An 18,561-nucleotide genomic window follows, 5' to 3' on the forward strand; every position below is an offset into this window, starting at 1 on the left:
ACACATTCTCTTCCTCTCACTCTCTCATCAGGGCTCTTCTTCATCTTCATCATGTGACCTGTTTTTGCACATTCCGGGTCATACAGCACAGCCTGGACTCCAACAGCTCATGCACATTCCCCTGAAACATGTCCACTTCTCACACTTGTATATTTCATATTTCTTTGATTTCTTATTATATGCATATAGCTACTTTTTACTTTTTGTCTTTGCTAAATTCTTCTGTCTTAACTGTTCAAGCACCAAAGCAAATTCCTTATGTGAGAATGGACTTGGAATCGATTCGGATTCAGTCCAAATTGTAAACAGACTGTTTAAGGTAAATTCACTAAAACACCCCCTGCCTGGGTCACCTGGTGTCCAAGCAGCACTTAAAGACAGCGAAGGCTGGAACATTTCTTGGAACAGCAACGTACTACATCATACCCATGAGAAATCCTCATCCCAAGCCCTGGTCTCTCTCTCTTTGTGAGTGTGTGTATATGAGAGAGATCTCAGTTTTATACAGAATATATGTATCTTATCATATTTTATGCTTTCTATTGTATTCTATCATAATGCATTCAATTCTGCTCTATTCTGTCAAATTCCCTTATTTTCTCTTATATTCTATTACCTTATCATAGCTGTCGATCCTGCTCTATATAGAATGTGTATACTATTTTTGTTGTATTCTGTTCGATACCACCATAATGCTTTTGATTCTATTCCCATCTGTTCTATTCTATTCTATTCTATTCTATTCTATTCTATTCTAAAGCATCGTGATACATTCTGTTCTAGTTTGACATGTTCCCTTCTTTTTTCTCTTGTGATGTATTCTACTGTATTGCCATGGCTGTCTGTTCTATGGATAATATGTGGAGTGTTTTGTTGTGTTCTGTTCTGTGTCTTCGTGATGCTTTCTATTTCTCTCATATTCCCTTCTTTCTTTTAATCTATTCTGCTGTATTGTCCTGACTGTCTATTCTTTTCTACAAACTAAATAGAATATATGTAGCATTTTGTCATATTCTATGTCTTCAAAATGCTATTTGATCATATTCCCTTTTGTTCTCTTAAAATATATTCTATTATATTGTACTGTCTATTCTATTCTATATTATTGTTTTTTGTCATGTTCTCTTCTGTTCTGTGCATGTGCACTCTATCTGAATATATACTAATTTTTCATTCTATTCTATTCTATTCTATTCTATTCTATTCTATCCATAATGCATTATACTGTCCTGGGTCTGACTTTAAACTGTAACCGGTGGTGAGTCTCAGGTCCAGGAGGACTTGAGTATTGGGGAAAGTGGAGTTACCCCTTAAGCCCCATTGCACCAAAGTTCGCTGTGATCCGGAGTGGTAGCATCTGCCTGGGTTCCAGCTATGGGTTAAATAGTACATCACCAATAAGGCCCTGGCAGCAGAGCGCTTTTCGGTGCAATGCGGCAGATGAACCCAACAGGGTCAATGGCACACCACCAGATATCATGTGGAGGAGCCACTCAAATGGCCAATGGATGGCATCACTTGGCAAGTCAGTTGTCACTGCAAGGCAACTTCCATACCCGTTGGGTCTGTGGCACTTTTGTGAACCACTTGGCATCAGGTCTGGAGGTCCAGAGAGACGACATGATGGGGTCACGACATCATTTGTCTTACCTTACTGTGCAAGGTGCTTTGTTAGGGAAGGAGAAAGAAAGTCACTACTGTGGACAACTCTGTTGCTCTGGTGTGGGCCTTATGGCCCATCTCTGTTTCTGCACATCCTAATGAAGCAGTCATCATCACTAGCAATAGACAGCTGACAACACTAAAACATCACTAAAGTAACGACTCAATCCACACATTTAAGCACAAAAGGTTTCCTCTGCTGGTGTTAAAACAATTAAACCAAATTATTCATCCTAGAGCTTTTTAAGTGTTCAAGGAAAACCTGAGAAATATTAAAATATTCACCTCTGTGTCATTCCCACAGTTTTCCTGTTGAGTCCTGTGTGTTTTCAGAAGCTCCTCATAGGTGTTTGTTTCAGTTTTAATGTTTTCCTGTTATTCCCATACCGACTGTTTGTTTTAACTCCATGACTTTAGTTTAAATTGAGTGCAAGTATATTGATAAGTACTCTTAAATCAGGGTGGGTCATATTTCCTGGTCAGTGGCATATTTCCCAGACGGCGTCCGATATACGATTTCCTGTACAAAGAAAAACTGAAATAATCTCTGGAAAAATAAATTGTAGTAGTAAAAGAGCTGTTCAAAAAAAAATGATGAGACTGAACTGGAAAAGGGAAAAAACAGTAACAGTGAAGGAGAGCGCTATAAAGATCTGTAAGGAATGGGAGTAAAGTTGAGAAAATAAGAGGAGGTAATGAAAGGGGAAGAAAGTCAGGAGATACTTTTCTTGGAGCAAATTTGATCAGATACAACGCTTTAACACACAAATCAAATCCACACGGTGGCTTCACTCGCCTCTACAGTGGGGAATGATTTTTACTCCTAGCTCAGTGGAGGAGAACTGAAAGTCTGGCCACCAGGTGGCGCTCAGCTCCCTCTCAGCTCCCCCTCAGGAGGAGGAAGTTGACTCTGATCTGGAGGAGGACTTTACCCTGACTGCGAGACTGGATTGAAGAATAAACAGCGTTCAGATGACAGGAAATGTCGCGATCAGGTAAAGAAATAAAATAGAACCTTGTGTTTAAAGGCGCATGTTTACACTGAGCTCTGTGTGAATCAGACTCATGTAGAAACTGTGGAATGGAAAGAGACACATTTAGTTTCGGTTTAACCCGCGACTGCTGCGTACATTACAGGACACAGTCTCTCTCTCTCTCTCTCTCTCTCTCGCTCTCTCTCTCAGGTGGATCAGGGATTTATTATCTGCTGCTGTTCTGGATCATTGTGTAGTTTTTAAAAACAGCAGGAGGCTGAGTGTAAAGCTGATTAACATCTTCATCACTCACAGTGGGTCTCTGCCTCAACTTAAGTTGTTTAATGGATCAAAGTGTAAATATCAGGAAGTGAAAGCTGGAATTCTGATCCATGATATCATACTCCTCTCTTCATCTTGAACCAAAATGTCTTTGGTGTAAAGCAAAAGATCTGGCCTCGTTGTTCCAATACTTTTGGAAGAGACTTGCAAAAATCTTAAAAATAGTTACACACTAACCAGAGAGTAATCTGAAGAATATGGAGTGTGCTTGTGTGTGTGATTTATAAAGGACATTTTCATTTTCAATTCTCTAGTGGGAAAGCATGAGAGAGAAAAGGAGGGACCATCAGGAAGACAAAGTCCTGATAGGCTGCGTCCAAACAGTAAGAACACACACACACACACACACACACACACACACACACAATAACATTGATTTTAAGCTTTTGGCTGATTACTGCTTCATGGTGATATTCATTAGTCTAAAAACTAGGGTTACTACAGTTGTGTTATAGGGCTATTTACTGTATTATTATTATTTACTGTTTGATCTCAAAGCTCATTAAGAAGGCAAGAATCTCGTCCACTAATTAACTTTTGACGAGACACAGCTGTTAATTGAAAAGTAATCCACGTGACTCCCTCATGAAGCTGGTTAAAACGATGGCAATAGTGTGGAAAGCGTCATCAGAAGAATCACTGGGTACACTGAAGAATCTAAAATGGGTCAGTCCATATGAAATCACCGGAGGCCTCCCAACTGACCATCTCCGATTTGCTTCATCCTTTCACAAACTGTTATTATTCCCAGTAAACACCAGACAACATTTCAGTCTTATATTTTTATTAGTTTTTGAGATATTGAGGCTTTAAAAATGGGGCGTGACACTGATTTTACTGTAAAAATGAGTGGTGCAGAAGAAGATGCTAAGTTCAGTAAGTCATTACTTTTGAAATATTCATGCTAGATGCATGAAATTTTCAGGAGTTGTTCTTAGGTACTAGGTGTCTTTAACTACTATAAAAGAAGATCCACAGTTGCATAGTTGTCAGTTTATAGCTTGCTGTAAACTGTGTTAAAAAAAAATTTGTCCTTTGGAGCATTTTTGGCCCTCTGTATTTCCACACTGAAGCACGTCAGATCTTTCAAATTTTGGCATTTATTTCTCATGTTGTAATACTACTTTGGTGATGAAGTATTTTTCTAAAAGAAATACAATTTTCTGATTCATAAGGCATTAAAAATGAAAAAAAAATCATTTCATGTGTATATTTCAAATGTATATTGCTCATGTATGACCAGGTCTACCATAAAAATAATTACACCACTGGAAAGAGCATGTCTTCATTAATGTATTCACAAAATAAGAAGTTGGTATCTTGACCCAAACTATATTTATTAAGGTATCAAATACGCATGTTTTGCTACAGACCGAAATGCCATTTCAAGGCGTATGATATATACTCCAGATAATACATAAAACCTGGAAACTGACATTCATATAAATTTTTAATATTAGGCTATTATTAGCATCCTTCAGAAGCACATAGCTGTTTGCTTCTACTTGCTGTCGAGATACAGTGGCTGATGTTTGAAGTTTTGCTTCTACTGACACTGTAGTTTGTTTAAATTGTAGAACTGGGTATAGTAAAGCTTGCAGAATAAAGATAAGGTGAATATTTAGACATAAAATACAAATATTAGTTCTCTGATACAATTTTGTGATTGTATTTTAAGTACAGTGGCTCTGTATTTTACATTTCTGTTTGTGGTGAAACATGGCGTATTTGATACCTCAGTAGTTTGGTTCAAGTTACCAACTTCATATTTTGTGAATATATTAATGAAGACATGTTCTTTCCAAGGGTGGCACGGTGGTGTAGTGGTTAGCACTGTCGCCTCACAGCAAGAAGGTCCTGGGTTTGAGTCCAGTGGCCGACGAGGGCCTTTCTGTGGGCAGTTATTTTTTCCATGGGGCCACATGAGAAACAGAAAATTTTGTGGAGGGCCGGACCAAAAGGCTGAACTAAATTCTGCATAATATTAATTGTGTTTGTTTATATAAAGATATATATATCGGTGCGGTGGTATCAAGCGGTGGTATCCATGTCATCCTCAAGCTCGGGTCCTCTACCAGAGGCCTGGGAGTTTGAGGGTTCTGCGCAGTATCTTCGATGTTCCTAGGACTGCACTCTTCTGGACTGAGGCTTCAGATGTTGTTCCTGGGATTTGCTGGAGCCACTCTCCCAGTTTGGGGGTTACTGCCCCAAGTGCCCCCACTACCACGGGGACCACGCAACCCTTGACCTTCCACATCCGTTCCAGCTGCTCTTTCAACCCTTGATACTTCTCAAGTTTCTCATGTTCCTTCTTCCAGATGTTGGCGTCAGCTGGGATTGCCACATCTATCACCACCACCCTCTTCTGCTCTTTGTCCACCACCACTATGTCCGGTTGGTTAGCCAGGATCTGTTTGTCAGTCTGGAAGCTGAAGTCCCACAGAACCTTGGCCATGTTGTTCTCAGCCACCTTCTGTGGTGTGGCCCATTGGGACTTGGGTACTTCTATTCCATACTGGTTGCAGATGTTCCTGTATACTATCCCAGCCACTTGGTTGTTCCTCTCCATGTACGCTGATCCAGCTAGCATCTTACACCCTGCTACTATGTGCTGGACTGTTTCAGGGGCTTCTTTGCACAGTCTGCATCTTGGGTCTGATCTATTCTGGTAGATCCTGGCCTCTATGGCTCTTGTGCTTATGGCCTGTTCTTGTGCTGCCATGATTAGTGCCTCTGTGCTGTCTGTCAGTCCTGCATTATCCAGCCACTGGTAGGATTTCTTGATATCAGCCACTTCCTCTATCTGACGTGGTACATGCCATGTAGGGGTTTGTCTCTCCAGGTTGTCTGTTCCTCCTCCTCCTCTGCACTCTCATCAGGGTTCTGCTGCCTGAGACATTCACTTAGCAGTTCATCCTTTGGGGCCATCTTTCTGATGTATTCTCGGATTTTCGATGTTTCATCCTGGACCGTGGTCTTGATGCTCACTAGCCCTCGGCCTCCCTCCTTTCCGCTTAGTGTATAGTCTCAGGGTGCTGGACTTGGGGTGGAACCCTCCATGCATGGTGAGGAGCTTTCTAGTCTTGATATCTGTGGCTTCTATCTCCTCCTTTGGCCAGTTTATGATACCAGCGGGGTATCTGATGACTGGTAGTGCGTACATGTTGATGGCTCGGACCTTGTTCTTACCATTCAGCTGACTTTTCAGGACCTGCCTTACTCTCTGGAGGTATTTGGCTGTGGTTGACTTCCTTGTGGCTTCTTCATGGTTTCCATTAGCCTGTGGGATGCCAAGGTACTTGTAGCTGTCTTGGATATCACCTATGTTGCCCTCTGGTAGGTCAAGCCCCTCAGTCCGGATCATCTTGCCTCTCTTTGAGACCATCCGGCCACACTTGTCCAATCCGAATGACATCCCTATGTCATCGCTGTAGATCCGGGTGGTGTGGATCAGCGAGTCCATTTCTCGCTCGTTCCTGGCATACAACTTGATGTCATCCATGTAGAGCAGGTGGCTGATTGTTGCCCCACTACGGAATCGGTACCCGTAGCCGCTCTTCGTGATGATCCGACTGAGGGGGTTCAGGCCTATGCAGAACAGCAGTGGTGATAGCGCATCTCCTTGGTATATGCCGCACTTGATGTTGACTTGGGCAAAGGGTTTTGAGTTGGCCTCTAGGGTTGTCTTCCACATTTCCATTGAGTTCTGGATGAAGGTCCTTAGGTTCCTGTTGATCTTATACAGTTCCAGACATTCCAGTATCCATGTGTGTGGCATTGAGTCGTAGGCTTTCTTGTAATCAATCCAGGCAGTGCACAGGTTGGTCTGTCTCTTCTTACAGTCTCAGGCGACTGTTCTATCGACCAGTAGCTGGTGCTTGGCTCCTCTGGTGTTACTGCCAATCCCTTTCTGTGCCTCGCTCATGTATTGAGCCACATGCTTACTCATTTTTGCCGCAATGATGCCTGACAGGGCCTTCCATGTTGTGCAGAGACAGGTAATTGGCCGGTAGTTGGATGGGATGGGGTCCCTTCTGGGGGTCCTTCATGATTAGGACTGTCCTGCCTTGGGTTAGCCATTCTGGGTGGGTTCCATCCCTCAGCAGCTGGTTCATCTGTGCTGCTAGGCATTCATGGAGTGCAGTTAGCTTCTTCAGCCAGTACGTATGGATCATATCGGGGCCTGGTGCTTTCCAGCTCTTCATGTTTGACACTCTTTCTTGGATGTCTGCCATGGAGATGGTTACTGGTTCTTGTTCTGGGAGGTTGCTGTGGTCAGCTCTTAGGTCCACTAAAGGCCCAGTCCCACTGGCCGATGGACACAAAACGTATGCAAAAAGGACACAGCGGACGAGCAAAATTTCGGGGGTGGCTCTATCCATTTTCATCCGCTCCAGAAATGGACAAAATTGGTGAAAATTTGCGAAAACAGAACGGAAAAGAATGGACGTGGGTAGTATATAGTGGGGATGTTAAACGCATTTTCATAGGAAGCCAAGCGGATGGAAGTGGATGACAGCTCCGAAGGGGTTACCGGTGATAACTGAGAAGCAGATGCATAGCAGAAAGAGCGGATGCATCACGTACGCCTAACGGAAATGAAGGGGATGTTGCGCGGATGTATATCGGATGGAGACCGATTGTCCGCTAGTTGTCCTTCTACATACTCTAGACATACTCCAGACATCCTCAATATACGAGATACATCCCAGATATAAACGCTTTGTCCGTTTTGAATACTTTATATACGAGATGCATACGCTTATATCCTTTCTATTTCCGTGCTACTAACGATGAATAGATGTTTCATGTACCTTATCTTTCCTCCCTCTTTCCATTTTCAGCTGCAGTGGATGTGAGTTGCGAGGATGCCCAGAGGATGCAGAGAGGATACAGCAGACGTTTAACGGATGATAACGGACATAGAACATTTGTTGCTCGTATATGTCGCGGATTTACATCGTACACGGCGGAAAGTTCATCCGTTCTAAAAGTTTTGTGCAGCTCAAAACTTTTTGCGCGGATGAAATCACAGTGGACGGATGCTCGATGGATAGAGCGTATGAAGCACGTATGCAATGAGTACACAACGGATGCATAGCGTTTTCCAACGGATGGCAAAGATTTTTTTACATTTTACATCCTCTTTGCATCCGTAAGTGCAGTGGGACCGGGCCTTAACCATTGGGCATCGGTGTTGTGTGATGCCGTTCTTTCCCATATGTCTTTCCAGTATTTTTCTTTGAGTTATACTTCCTGGGTACTGAGTTGTACTTCCTACTTCCACCTCAGCTCTTGGTGGGTCTGACCAGTTGTTGTTCCCCTGCCACTGAGAGTACACCTTGGCTGGTTCAGTGGAGAACAGCTTGTTTATTCTTCTGGCCTCTCCCTCCTTGGTGTATCTCTTCAACCGGGTGGCCAGAGCTGTTAGTCGCTGTTTGGCAGTTTCGAGTGCCTCTGGTATGGAGAGTGAGTTGTACTTCCTGGGTGCCCCTTTATTCACCATGTTCCCTTTCTGTAGTTCATGATTAGGACTGTCCTGCCTTGGGTTAGCCATTCTGGGTGGGTTCCATCCCTCAGCAGCTGGTTCATCTGTGCTGCTAGGCGTTCAGCTAGCTGGCTAACTTCTCTCCATGCTGCCTTTATCTTGGCCTCTAATCGTCTCTTCCATGGTGGATACTGTTTGTTATGTCCTGAGCCCACCTTGTGTCCAAGCATCTCCATGATTACTGTTGCTGTACTGTGTATCAGCTTGTTGGTCTGTTGGAGATTGTCTTCAGAGCAGCATTCACATCTACTAGTAGATCTTCTGAAGGTACTTGGCAACTCAGCTTTGGTATTCGTTGGGGGCTCCAGGTTTCCAGTTGGGTCACGATCTTCCTTCTCAGGTCAGCAGCTCTTGTGTTGAGGCTGTTAGGTGTTGGGGCTTGGTACCCAATTTCTGGTTGTGGGGATGATGACATCTCCCCGCTGACCTGTCTCCCCCTTGCCGTTGTTGTATTTCATTAATCTCTAGTTGTGATAGTAGATTTCGATTACGGATGTTGGAACACTGGGCTAATAGCTAATAGCTGATTGTGGGTTTCGAAGTATCCAATGGTCCCACATTCGCTGCATGTATCCCCTCTCTCTGGGATTGCTTGTATAGTAGCATTCCAGCAACTCCGTTTTTTCTGTCCTCGTCCATCGATGTCTTGTTCCAGTAGCCCATTTCTCATCAGTTTGCCCTGGTTCCCTAGCAACCGACGCAGACCTTGTTGACCCGGGCGATGTCTGAGCCGGTATGACTCTATCAGTTATGTCTTCACTCATTCCTGAGGTAGGCTGAATATATGGAATGAAACTTGGCTGACGTCAACATGAACGAAACTTGCCTAAGGACCCTTACTGGATGATGTTTTGCCCTGACCGGGATTCGAACCCCGATCTCCTGTGTCATAGTCAGTGAGCATTACCACTGTACTATCCAGCTGATATATATATATATATATATATATATATATATATATATATATATATATGGCATGCCATGCCATTTAGGAAATTAATCTTTGAATATATGGAATGAAACCCTGAATATATGGAATGAAACTTTGTATTCTGCCCCCACTCCCACAGCTCGGCAGATAGACAACAGGTCCCAAGAAAAACTCTGACTCAGAGGAGAGTATTAGAGTATATTGAGAAACGCTGTAAAACTCAAACAAAATTTACAAATTAGTTTTATATACAGAAAATACCGTTATACAAATATGATCCACGAGGGAAATGACTTTGTCACCGTAGCTTCGTTGCACATAAAAGAAGTAAACACTAATAAAACCACAAGCATTCGCCAGAGTGTTAACAATGTCTTTATTGTTTAAAATAGCCGCAACCAAATCCCGAGCCAACTGACTCATTTTTGCTGCAGGACGGCGGCAGTGCCTTCATGACGTCAGCCAAGTTTCGTTCCATATATTCAGAGTTTCAATCAATATATTCAGAGTTTCATTCCATATATTCAGAGTTTCATTCCATATATTCAGGGTTTCATTCCATATATTCAGGGTTTCATTCCATATATTCAGGGTTTCAATCCATATATTCAGAGTTTCATTCCATATATTCAGGGTTTCACTCCATATATTCAGGGTTTCATTCCATATATTCAGGGTTTCAATCCATATATTCAGGGTTTCATTCCATATATTCAGGGTTTCAATCCATATATTCAGGGTTTCATTCCATATATTCAGAGTTTCACTCCATATATTCAGGGTTTCAATCCATATATTCAGGGTTTCAATCCATATATTCAGGGTTTCATTCCATATATTCAGAGTTTCATTCCATATATTCAGAGTTTCATTCAATATATTCAGTTTCATTCCATATATTCAGAGTTTCATTCAATATATTCAAAGATTAATTTCCTGAACGGCATGCCATAATTTTATATATATATATATATATATATATATATATATATATATATATATATATATATATATATATATACACACACACACACACACACACTAGTGCATCTCAAAAAATTAGAATACCATGAAAAAGTTCCTTTTTTCATAATTTAATTCAAAAAGGTAAACTTTCATATATTCTATATTCATTGCATGTAAAGTGAAATATTTAAAGCCTTTTTTGTTTTAATTTTGATGATTATGGCTTATAGCTCATGAAAATCAGAAATCCAGTATCTCAAATTATTAGAATATTCCCTAAGATCAATCAAAAAAAGGATTTACAATACAGAAATGTCCAACTTCTGAAAAGTATATTCATTTATACACTCAATACTTGGTTGGGGCTCCTTTACCCCATAGATTCTCTATGGGGTTCAGGTCAGGCGAGTTGGCTGGCCAATCAAACACAGTAATATCATGGTCAGCAAACCATTTGGTAGTAGTTTTGACACTGTGGGTAGGTGCTAAGTCCTGCTGGAAAAGGAAATCAGCATCTCCAAAAAGCTTGTCAGCAGATGGAAGCATGAAGTGCTCTAAAATCTCCTGGTAGATGGCTGTGTTGACTTTGGACTTGATAAAATACATTGGACCAACACCAGCAGATGACATGGCACCCCAAATCATCACAGACTGTGGAAACTTCACACTGGGCTTCAAACACCTTGGATTCTGAGCCTCTCCACTCTTCCTCCAGACTCTAGAACCGTGCTTTCCAAATTAAATCCAAAATGTACTTTCATCTGAAAAGAGGACTTTGGACCACTGAGCAACGGTCCATTTCTTTCTCTCCTTAGCCCAGATAAGACACTTCTGACATTGTCTCTGGCTCAGGAGTAGCTTGATATTAGGAATGCGAAAGTTGTATCCCCTTTCTTGAAGATGTCTGTTCGTGATGGGTCTTGATACACTGACACCAGCCTCAGTCCACTCCTTGTGAAGCTCCCCCAAGTTCTTGAATCAACTTTTCTTGACAATCCTCTCAAGACTGCGGCCATCCCTGTTGCTTGTGCACCTTTTCCAGCCACCCTTTTCAGCAATGACCTTTTGTGGCTTACCCTCCTTGTGGAGGGTATCAGTGATCATCTTCTGGACAACAGTCAAGTCAGCAGTCTTCCCCATGATTGTGGTTGTGTGTACTGAACTAGACCGAGAGATACACTGTGTTCATACTGTTTTACTCAAAATGAAATATTCTAATATTTTGAGATGTTTTTTTTAATGTTTTTGTACTGTATGCCATACTGATTAAAATTAAAATAGAAAAATGCTTGAAACATTTTAGTTTATGTGTAATGAGTCTATAATATATAACATTTTCACTTTCTTAAATAACTGATGGAAAATATTGAACTTTTTCACAATATTCTAATTTTTGAGATGCACTATATATAAAAGTTTGGTGTTCAGTGCAGTCATCAATGCAGTCACATCAACAACAAATGCAAAATCTGCCATCCAGTCCTCATCTGAGAGCTCTGGGATGCCTTTGCAAAAAAAAAAAAAAAAAGTCAAAACTTGGCACTTCATGTTGCAGCTGAAGCTCCAGATTTCCCACAATGTCCTCGATCCTTCTGGTCACGGTTCGCCTGGACAGCGGGATTTGCTCAAATGCTTGTTTTTTTTCAGGACATATTAGCGCTGCAGAGTCCACCAAGCACTCTTTCACAAATTCCCCTTCCGAGAATGGCTTACTGTTTTTAGCGATTTTGTGGGAAAGCACAAAGCTGGTCTTGGTTGCTGCATCTACGGTACCTTTCTTCTTTTTGTGGACATTTTGGGGGCTAAAGTCTTCTTGTGACCTGCTTACAACAACATTGATTCGGTGTAGGTATCAGATCTACAGATTGGCTCCGGCGCCTGCTGGTGACGTCACACTACGTGATTGGCTGGACCATTTGAAGGATGACGTACAAGTTTGTGGTTGGTCTGGACAAATTACGGAAGTAGTTATCGCGGGATTAGGTTTCGTGGGATTTCATGTCATGTTCATGTCACGCGCATTGCGTTTTTGTTGAACACAACTTCAAAATAAAAGCAATGCACATTCAGTCCATGCATGAGGTAAAATTAGAAAATACGTTTATTTTGTAATTTCTAATTAACCTTACACAGGCCGGTCAGAATGAACCAAAGGGCTGGACACAGCCCGCGGGCCATAAAATGCCCAGGTCTGCTGTGCAGAGTTTGCATGTTCTCCCCGTGTCCGCGTGGGTTTCCTCTGGGTGCTCCGGTTTCCCCCATAGTCCAAAGATCAAATCAAATCAAATCAAATCAAGTTTATTTGTACAGCGCTTTTAACAATAAACATTGTCGCAAAGCAGCTTTACAGAATTTGAACGACTTAAAACATGAGCTAATTTTATCCCTAATCTATCCCCAATGAGCAAGCCTGTGGCGACGGTGGCAAGGAAAAACTCCCTCAGACGACATGAGGAAGAAACCTCGAGAGGAACCAGACTCAAAAGGGAACCCATCCTCATTTGGGCAACAACAGACAGCCTGACTATAATATTAACAGTTTTAACAGGTATAACCCTCAACTGTCCTCATGGGGCCGTCCTTCACAGGAGTGGGGTGATAAAACTCCGACCAGACACAGGGCACCAGGATGGATCAAGCAGGTCTGCTCTGGCTGGATGCTTGATTAGGTGATGGGAGCACACTCCTCAGCAATGATGAGATGCAGATGGGACCCTTAGGCCTGGCCAAGACAATTCAGTTACATTTCACCGGGTCTGGGACAAGCGACAGAATGTCTGACGGCCGATTCCCTGCAGGCTACGATAGCCAGTCGAGGTCCCCACCGTCTCCACCAAAAGATTTCCTGTTGACTCCATGTAACTCAGAGGGACAGATTTGGAGTGGGGGGGGGAGAGAAAGAAAACACAGGTGGTTAGGTATGCCCAATGTCACCTGAATAAGTAGGAACAGTATACATATTGCACCGAGTACAAGCAGGGACTCCGGCAACTAACTATGACAGCATAACTAAAAGGAGAGAGCCAGAAGGTAACACAGGCATGAGGGAGCCCCGGGACATAGCGCAGCCAGCCACTGCACCGTCAACAAACTCGAGTGAGCAAGCGAGTGGGGACTGACAGCATCCATACATCCCAGTTTACCAAAACACTCTATGTCTGAGGACCCTCCAGATCTACTCCTTTACCTCATAAATACCATTAACAAAAGGCTTGACTAAACAGATATGTTTTCAGCCTAGACTTAAATGCTGAGACTGTGTCTGATTCCCGAACATTACTTGGAAGGCTGTTCCATAACATTGGGGCTTTGTAAGAAAAGGCTCTGCCCCCTGATGTAGCCTTCACTATACGAGGTACCAGCAGATAGCCTGCACCTTTTGATCTAAGTAGGCGTGGCGGGTCATAGAGGAGCAGAAGTTCACTCAGGTACTGTGGTGCGAGACCATTTAGTGCTTTAAAGGTCAATAGTAGTATTTTATAATCAATACGAAATTTGATTGGGAGCCAATGCAGTGTGGATAAGACAGGCGTGATGTGGTCATATTTTCTAGTTCTAGTAAGGACTCTTGCTGCTGCATTTTGAACTAACTGGAGCTTGTTTATGCACTTATTGGAACATCCAGACAGTAAGGCATTACAATAATCCAACCTGGAGGTAACGAAAGCATGGACTAGTTTTTCTGCATCATGCAATGACATTAAATTTCTTATCTTTGCAATATTTCTGAGATGAAAGAAAGCTATCCGGGTGATGTTATCAATGTGAGTTTCGAATGAAAGACTGGGGTCAATAATCACTCCGAGGTCTTTTACTGCTGCACGTGAAGAAACAGAAAGGCCATCCAGAGTTACTGTGTAATCAGAAAACTTACTTCTAGCTGTATGTGGTCCTAGCACAAGTACTTCAGTCTTGTCAGAGTTAAGCAGAAGGAAATTTATAAGCATCCAGTGTCTAATGTCCTTAACACATTCCTCAATTTTATTAAGCTGGTGTCTCTCATCAGGTTTTGCAGAGACATACAACTGTGTGTCATCAGCATAACAGTGGAAACTAATACAATGTTTACGAATAATATCGCCCAGAGGTAACATATATAGAGAAAAAAGCAGTGGACCCAAGACAGAACCTTGTGGAACACCAAACTTTACCTCGGTACGTCTAGAAATATCACCATTTATATCAACATACTGATAACGATCAGTTAGATAAGACCTGAGCCAGGAGAGGGCCATTCCCTTAACTCCCACAACATTTTCTAGTCTATCCAGAAGAATGGAATGATCAATGGTATCAAATGCTGCACTAAGGTCAAGCAACACAAGTAGCGAGACACAGCCCTGATCAGACGCCAACAGTAGGTCGTTTACTACTTTAACCAGTGCTGTCTCTGTGCTATGATGAGGTCTAAATCCTGACTGATACATTTCATGGATGTTATTCCTATGTAAATATGAGCATAACTGCTGTGCCACAGCTTTTTCAAGGATCTTGGAGATAAAGGGGAGGTTTGATATTGGCCGATAATTGGACAGCTGACAGGGATCAAGGTCAGGTTTTTTAATCAGGGGTTTGATAACTGCTAGTTTAAAGGATTTGGGTACATAGCCAATCGTAAGAGAAGAAGTTATTATTTTTAGAAGCGGTTCAATTACTCCAGGCATTATCTGTTTGAATAGATGTGTCGGTAAGGGATCTAGTACGCAAGTTGAGGCTTTTGATGTAGAGATTAATGAAAGTAATTCAGTTTCTTTTAGGGGAGTAAAACATTCTAACTGATGATCTGATACAGTTATATTGTTAACTACAAGGTCACTTTCATTGTCTAACCTTAAATTAGTAGTTTGAATTTTTTGTCGGATATTCTCAATTTTGTCATTAAAAAAATTCATGAAGTCGTTGCTACTACATACTGCAGGTGTGCATGTGTCTATAGTGGACTTATTCCTGGTTAATTTTGCTACAGTATTAAATAGGAATCTAGGATTATTTTTGTTATCTTCTATTAGGGAGGAGAGATATGTTGATCTCGCAGCACTAAGAGCTTTTCTATACTTCAGGAAGCTCTCCTTCCACGCCAATTTGAACACTACCAATTTTGTTTGACGCCATTTACGTTCCAATTTTCGAGTGGTCTGTTTTAATGTGCGAGTGTCATCATTATACCAGGGTGCTAATTTTTTGTCTCTGACCATTTTCCTTTTTAGAGGAGCTACATTATCTAAAGTATGGCGGAATGTTGACTCTAAGCATTCAGTTGCCTGATCGAGTTCTGCAGGGGCTGACAGTGACCCAATCAAAGTTGACAGCTCTGGGAGATCATTTATAAAGCTCTGTGCAGTAGTTGACGTGAAAGTACGTTTAATACAGTAGCGTGGTGAGGTGCATATATTATTACTCAGACATATTTTGAATGAGATGAGACAATGATCTGAGATAACTTCAGACTGTGGAAGTATGACTATATTGTCTACGTTTAATCTGAATGTTAGTATTAGATCAAGGGTGTGACCACCATTATGGGTCGGTCCTATGACATTCTGCTTAATCCCGACTGAATCTAAGATGGACACAAACGCTGTTTTTAAAGGGTCTTCTGGGTTATCAAAGTGAATATTAAAATCTCCGACAACTAAAGCTTTGTCTAAGGAAATAACCAAATCTGAGATAAAATCTGCAAATTCAGAAAGAAACTCAATATGGCCCCGGGGGCCTGTAAATAATAAGCAATGGAATTAACTGGGTAGACTTATTTTTCGAGGCTACATACATTATATGAGTATGAAGAACTTCAAATGTATTAAATTTATAACCAGGTTTGTGTGTTACACCTAGATAATCGTTATAAATAACCGCGACACCTCCTCCTCTGCCAGTTAGACGAGGCTGGTGTATATAACTGTATCCAGGAGGACTCGCTTCATTTAATGCTATATATTCATTTGGCTTAATCCATGTTTCTGTTAAACACGGTACATTAAACTCCTGATCAGTAATGAGTTCATTAACCATTAGCGCTTTAGATGTAAGAGATCTAATATTTAATAGCCCCACCTTTAGATCAAAGGTGCTGGCAGCAGCTGTACAGTCAGTCTGATCTAATTTTATATTGATTAGGTTACTGGAACAAACTCTCTGAAAATTTCTACCTTTTTGTTGAGCTCGGGGAACAGACACAGTCTCGATGTAGTGGGCCCTGAGTGACGACTCTGTGCAGCTAGCAGACAGTCGGTTTAGCCTGTTCGTCTGCTCCCTGGCCTTGGCTCTGGATTGTCAGAAATTAACTAGGCCTGTTCTGAGACTATGACCTATGCTGCAGGAAATGAGAGCAGCACCTTCCCGAGTGGGATGGATACCGTCCCGCCCTAACAGGCCAGCAGTGCCCTCAAAATTAGCCCAATTATCTATAGAGCCCACACTGTTTTCAGAGCACCACCTGGACAGCCAGCAGTTCAGCGACCATAACCTGCTGTAAGCTACATCGCCACGCCGCATTGGGATGGGGCCAGAGCATACTACAGCATCGGACATCGCCTTCGCTAATTTAAACACCTCTACAAAGTTACTCTTAGTAACCTCAGACTGACGAAGGCGTATATAATTAGCTCCTGCATGGATAACTATCTTTGAGAACCTGTGCTTGCCTAGGACCCTAAGATTACCTGCTATGTCCGGCGCCCTGGCTCCCGGTATACACCTGACTAAAGCTGCTGGTGCCCCTAAAGGCTGAGCTAATTTCACGTGCCGTATGATAGAGTCCCCTATAACCAGAGCTCTTTCAGGTTTCTCAGTGGGTGCATCACTAAGGAGAGCAAACCTGTTCGACACGTGACGCGGAGAGGAGTGGTGCTCCCGTGGGCGAGCCTCTGCGGTAGCTTTGGCTCTACGCTTATGCCGCCGAGCCGTCACCCATTCGCCCCGCTGTAAGGGCTCTAATGCCGGAGTTGGGGGATTGCTAACTCCACCTAGGGCGTCCAGACTTTCCCTAACAGAAACTACACTGTTCTCACGCTCACTAACCTGCTCTAAAGCCTGGACACGCGCTTCTAGCACTGAAATCTTCTCCGTCAGAGAGCTAACTAATCTGCACTTATCACAAATAAAGCTAATAAAGCTATCGCTAGCGACAGAGGAAGAATGACTAAACATCCTGCACTCAGCACACTGAACAGGCTGAAGGTGTGCCATGATGAAAAGATTCACGTACCTTAAATGAAGATCTGTTGATATTAAAGCAGATCAGATGGCCTCCGCTTGTGGACTTTACACAGGAGGAGAGAAAAAGAAAGCTTCCGGTCTCGGCGTTCTTCCGAAAAAAGAAGGAGAAAAAAACGGGAAAAAAAACGGAAAAAGGAAAGCGAAAGTGAAAAGTACAAAAATGAAAGCGACAGTATAAATCGAAGACATGCAGGTTAGGTTAACTGGTGACTCTAAATTGAGCGTAGGTGTGAATGTGAGTGTGAATGGTTGTCTGTGTCTATGTGTCAGCCCTGTGATGACCTGGCGACTTGTCCAGGGTGTACCCCGCCTTTCGCCCGTAGTCAGCTGGGATAGGCTCCAGCTTGCCTGCGACCCTGTAGAACAGGATAAAGCAGCTACAGATAATGGATGGATGGATGCTCTTTCCAGTGCTTTAATTATTTTTATGGTAGACCTTATCATACATGAGCAATATGCATTTGAAATATACACATGAAATGATTTTTCCCCCATTTTTAATGTCTCATAAAATCAGAAAATGTTATTTCTTTTAGAAAAATACTTAGTCACCAAAATAGTACTACAACATGAGAAATAAATACCAAAATTTGAAAGATCTGATGCGCTTCAGTGTGGAAATACAGAGGGCCAAAAATGCTCCAAAGCACAAATGAGTTTTTTTTTTTTAAACTGTTTTCAGCAAGCTATAAACTGACAAATATGCAACTGTGGATCTTCTTTTATAGTAGTTAAAGACACCTAGTACCTAAGAACAACTCCTGAAAATTTCATGCATCTAGCATAAATAGTTCAAAAGTAATGACTTACTGAACTTAGCATCTTCTTCTATACCACTCATTTTTACAGTAAAAGCCCGAATATCTCAAAAACTAATAAAGATATAAGACTGAAATGTTGTCTGGCATTTACTGGGAATA

At 42.0% G+C, this 18,561-nt stretch overlaps 1 protein-coding gene across 2 annotated transcripts in view; it reads left to right on the top strand.

Moving 5' to 3' along the window:
- The first annotated feature begins 2,571 nt into the window (after nt 1–2,571).
- Nucleotides 2,572–18,561, top strand: part of LOC132870477 (GTPase IMAP family member 7-like) — a 29,581-nt gene continuing 13,591 nt past the window's right edge. For both annotated transcript variants that reach the window (XM_060904120.1, XM_060904121.1), the window contains exons 1-2: nt 2,572–2,657; nt 3,233–3,301. In XM_060904120.1, the coding sequence (XP_060760103.1) occupies nt 2,645–2,657; nt 3,233–3,301 (82 nt within the window). In that variant the 5' untranslated portion in view covers nt 2,572–2,644. The remainder of the gene's footprint in view (nt 2,658–3,232; nt 3,302–18,561) is intronic.

The sequence above is a fragment of the Neoarius graeffei genome, chromosome 22 (assembly GCF_027579695.1).
Source record: "Neoarius graeffei isolate fNeoGra1 chromosome 22, fNeoGra1.pri, whole genome shotgun sequence".
Classification (NCBI taxonomy): Eukaryota; Metazoa; Chordata; class Actinopteri; order Siluriformes; family Ariidae; genus Neoarius; species Neoarius graeffei.